The 4,823-nt window shown below is 53.9% G+C and overlaps 1 protein-coding gene across 2 annotated transcripts in view; it reads left to right on the top strand.

Annotated features, from left to right (window-relative positions):
* The first annotated feature begins 1,570 nt into the window (after nucleotides 1-1,570).
* ATP6V0A2 (ATPase H+ transporting V0 subunit a2) overlaps nucleotides 1,571-4,823 on the top strand; it is a 42,324-nt gene continuing 39,071 nt past the window's right edge. Inside the window, exon 1 of one of the 2 annotated variants that reach the window (XM_072725015.1) lies at nucleotides 1,571-1,687. Coding sequence is in view for 1 of the 2 variants with exons in the window: in XM_026017076.2 (XP_025872861.1) it covers nucleotides 2,130-2,246 (117 nt within the window). In the remaining variant the exon portion in view is untranslated. Of the gene's footprint in view, nucleotides 1,688-1,946; nucleotides 2,247-4,823 lie in introns of those variants that run through there. The other variant, XM_026017076.2, reaches the window with a different exon arrangement.

Raw genomic sequence — 4,823 nt, 5'->3', positions numbered from 1 at the left:
TGTATGTATTATTTTGTGTATATATATATATATATACACACACACAAAATAAATGGATGAGGAAAGATGTGGAGGCCGAGGGAGGGGAAGTAATATTGGGAGGAGAGTGAAACAAAACCAGGAGAGAAAAGAAGCACATACCAAAGACCTTGCATATAGCTAGGGTAGACTCCTAATTTAGTAAAACCCAAGTGTGATTACGTACAGGAATCATAGGTCCATGGATTTAAAATAAACTGGTTTTCAATGAAGGACAGTTTTTCCTAGTTGAGGCTTGAGAGAAATTCCTCCTGTGGCTCCTTACTAGATGCAGGGGTGGGTCTGGATGAATGGATGTCTTCAACCACAACCCGATCATGGCCACATGGTAAACCTCTGCGTTTTCTTTGTGGACCAGACAAATTTAGTCATGTTTCAGATGAACTTTTTACACTGTCAGTAAGCCTAATTTTGAAAAGTGACTGTCTTCCCTTTCACACTCTGATGGAATTCCTGATGGTGCCTCCTGACTTCCCGGACACATCAAATGTGTTGTTGTATTTTCTAGGGTAAATCTGTAAGCCTAGTTCTATTTTTTACTGATTCATATTAAACATGTAACTAATGACATAGTTTTCCCCTCAAGTACCACTACATGCACCGCATTGAGAAATACTAGATTCTTCCCCTTCTGCTTCTCTTTTTCTTTGATTTGGATCTCTGTGGTCCAAGTGATTACACCCTATAGGACGGAGTAAAATAATTGTCTTTTGTCAAGGAAAAGGAAATACCTGCTGACCAATTAATTGTAGTGATTCAGGAAGTTTTTCTGTGGCAGTTAATATTACTGGAAAATTCACTTCTGGAAAATTCACTTAAAATTTTCAAATGACAGGTAACTGAGCCTGATTTTGTGGACTTTGTTAGGATGACTTTTGTAGTTGAGGGGGAAAAGCTCACCTTGGCAGAAGAATGGGATCTGAGGGATCTGCTGTCTGGTTTTAACTTTTCTAGGTTTATACATTCATATATGCACCTGAGAGGTCTTTACTGAGCGGCTACTACATGCTGAGCCCTGGAGATGCCGCGTCAATGTCCTTTGTCTAGTGGAGCTTACATCCTAGCAGAGGGGGAGACTTGCCATAAATACAGACAAGATCATTTCAGACAGTGGTAGGTGTGGAGAAGAAAATAAAACGGCTGGGGTGGGAGATCACCTTAGCTAGGGGTCTGGGACAGCGTTGGGGGCAGGGTGTTCCGGGCCGAGGCAGGACCTGTTCAAGCGCAGCGACCTGAGAAGATGAGGCCGGTGCGGCTGCAGCAACCAAGTCCCGGCAGGCGGCGGAGACGAAGGGGGCCAGGCCCTGGGGCTCCCGCTGGCCACCGTCGCGAGCTTGGATCTTGCTGGGGAAGCGGTGGGAGAAGCCGGAGGATCCGAAGTGGGCCCCGTGAGCTCTGCGTCCCGTCAGGACTGTAGGTGCGGTGCGGGGATCAGCCGAGGCAGGTCGGGTCGGCGCCGTCAGCCGGCGGTCGTCTGGGCGGTCGTCTGGGCGGCCCGTGTGGCCCGCGGGGTCACGGGGCCAGCGGCAGGAGCCAGCGGCAGGCGCGCTCGGGAGGAGCAGGCCGGCCGGCGGGTCGGCGGTGTCCGGGTCGCCGGCGCCCAGGGGCCGTCCTTTCCGGGAGACAGGACGATGGCTGCGCACCACCTGTAAGTCTACTAGAGAATTCAGAATCGAGTACCCAGGCCGGGTGAACTTTATGGCACAAACTCAATAAAGTCCATTTTCGAAAGCTCTAAAGACTGAGGGAGCGGCCGTCTCCGCCGGGAGCCTCCGCCGGCGCCGGCCGCAGCTCCGGGCGGCCATTGGTCGGGCGGCGGGGGTGGGGGCGGGCACAGGCGGGGGGCGGAACCGGAACCGGCTGTCGCCGGGGGGCGGGGCCTCGCGCGCGCTGTGGCGGCCGCGGCTGGAGCGGGGCCGCGGTGGCAGGACCGGGGGCGGCCGCTGCAGCCCGGAGCCCCATGGTGCGCGGCGGCGGCCAGGCCGTAGGAGGACCCCGAGGCCCCGGCCGCCCCGGCTGACCGCGCGGACCCGAGCGGCCCGGAGCCGCCGCCGCCCGTCGGGCCCCGCCGGGGCGCGGGCTGGCCCGCCATGGGGTCCCTGTTCCGGAGCGAGGCCATGTGCCTGGCGCAGCTGTTCCTGCAGTCCGGCACGGCCTACGAGTGCCTCAGCGCCCTGGGCGAGAAGGGCCTGGTCCAGTTCAGAGACGTGAGTGTCGCCCGGGAGACGCGGGCCGCACCTGCCCGCCCCGCGCCGCGCCGCGCCGCGCCGCGCCGCATCCCGCCTTCCGCCCGGGCCTCCCTCCGCGGGCTCCCGGGCAGGGGCGCGCCGCTGCCCCCGTTTCGCAAGCGGGAAAGCTGGGGACCGGCTTATCGGCCGGAACTTCCGCAGAGCGGGCCCGAGCCCCGCGGCGTCTGGTCCGCGGCATCTTTGGGCAGATTAGTTAGAAACGCCCCGCGTCGTCTTCACCAACTTCGGGGGGTGCCATCGGATGCTCCGGAGCGCCGACCCGGTGCCGGGCGCTGGGCTGGCGGGCGGGAGGAGACCTTGGAGAACTTATGGGGGTGGCGGGACAAATACCCGCAAGTAAATACATAAACATAATGTGTTCGCCGTGAGGGTAGTAAGAAAGGAGGATGGTATGATGGTGACTCGAGTCGGAGTGGCCAAGGAAGGTACCTCTGAGGAGGTGACGTGTGAGCCGGGATGGGGCCTGAATGGGAAAGAGCTGGCCCTGGAAGATCTGGGGGAACAGGAGGAGCCCCCAGCCCCAATCGAGAAGGAGCTTGGAGTGAGCGCCTTGAGGGGAAGGGGCTTTTGTCGCCTTTGTTCACTGATGTATGATGTGCGTCCCGTCGCCGACTAGGGGACTGTCTTACTAGCAAGGAACGATAAACACCTCTTGCTTATTATCTGTTTACACCACGGACTGTCAACCCCAGGGCTCGGGCCTTCTCACTCCTGATTCCCCAGGACTTAGGACGGTGCCTGCCGTTTGTGGGGATTAGTAGGCATTTGTTGAGTGAAGGGATGAGCCTTTATTGACTACTTGCTCTCCAGATAGTGTTTTTAGTGCTGGTGACTCAGTGTTTAAAGAAGGTGGACAGGGTCCTTAGGTTCTTGCTGTGTGCAGCCTTGGAGGAGACAGAAAAACACACTCTGTGGCCCGGAATCCTGAAGTGCTGTGAAGGGAAAGAACAAAATGTGAAAGGGGAGTGAGTGTTCAGCAGATTGAACTGAAAGTCACTTCAGGGGAATGTTTTATTTCCTGGGCCCCAGCTTTCATTTCCTGGCTGTTTCCCTTCATCGCTTTGAGGGGTCCCTTAATTTTGAAAGGAAACACCCCTCCCCAAGATCTGACATCAATGTCCTTGGGTGGACTCCAAAGGGATTGCAAAGTCAGGGAGAAACTCCTGAGTGACAGCCGAGGCTGCGGGGAAGGCCCACCTCTCTTCCTGTTTCCTGGAGCCACTTGGGCTTCGGCTCCTGGTACCCACTTACCTGGTAGGTGCTTTGATCAGCTGTGGGAGCACCCGGGAGATTCAGGAAACAGGAGAGAAACAGACTGCCTTCTTTGTAACTGGCAGATTTGTTCCATCTTGTTTGTACTCCAAGTGAGAGACCTCACGAGCTTAAATCATAGAGGTTTGTATGAAGGCTCTGATCACCACGTATTTGCGTTTCACGGAGGGCTATTACATTAGGTAGTAGGGTATACTTGGGATCCTTCGTAGCTGAAAACCAGTGAAAGAGAAAGAAAATGAAGATAAAGATCTCAGCTGTGTGTTTTTGGGTTCACACTCCAGCAGCATGGGTGCCAGTGCAGAAAGCTCCATAGCATCTGGCACTTTTTTCTCCTCTCTTCTGGAGTTCCTTACTGACTTTGCATTCACAGGCTGGGCTTTACTAACATTAGTCTTTTCTAGTTTGCATAGACCGGATGATTTTGTCCCTTTTAGCACTCCTTATGCGGGAAAGCAGGCAGGCCCAGGGTTTCTGTAGTGACATCCAAGGAGAAGACCTGGAGAAGAGGGTTGTTCAGCTGACCTACACGATGGGGCCCAGAGAAGGGCAAGTGCGTCTCACTGTTGTGAGGGTCTACAGTCTAAGGACAGTATCACCATTAGCCCTTCAGCGGCTGGAGTGGGAAGATGACTGGTGTGGGGATCAGTAAAACCAGCACCAGGTAGCCTCTGCTGGCTTTTCTAGCTTCAAGATTAGTCTTAAAATGAGTCTACAATAAAACGCACTGTGGTTCCCTCTATTTTCTGGGATGTATTCAAGATCCCCAGTGGATGCCTGAAATGACAGATAGTACTGAACACTAGAGGTATTATGTGTTTTCCTGCACATGCATGCCTGTGGTAGAGTATAATTTACAAGTTAGGCACAGTAAGAGATTAACAGTAGAACAGCTCTAATGAAATACTCTAATGAAGATTACGTGAATACCTTTGTGAGGCTATATGTGAGTTACTTGTCTCTAAGTGTGTTGTATTATCCTGTATTCACCCTTTGGCTTTTGATGATGTGGGATGAAGTGAGGTGCATGATGTAGGCACTGTGCCATGGTGCTGGGCTGCTGTTGACTTGGTGATGTGCTGGAAGGGGGATTGTCTGCTTCCTAACCTTGGTGGACCGTGGCATGCCTGAAACTGGGGACAGGGGGCACTACTGTGTTTTCATGTCATCAGCCTAGAAATAGGGTGACGTAGCCTCCCGAAAAAGAAAAACGAAATTTTGTAAAAGAAACCACAGGACAGAAAAAAAAGCAGCTAATAGCTG

Source organism: Vulpes vulpes, chromosome 10, assembly GCF_048418805.1.
Source record: "Vulpes vulpes isolate BD-2025 chromosome 10, VulVul3, whole genome shotgun sequence".
Classification (NCBI taxonomy): Eukaryota; Metazoa; Chordata; class Mammalia; order Carnivora; family Canidae; genus Vulpes; species Vulpes vulpes.
Note: the sequence above shows the minus strand (reverse complement) of the source record. Positions and strands in the feature narration are given on the sequence as shown.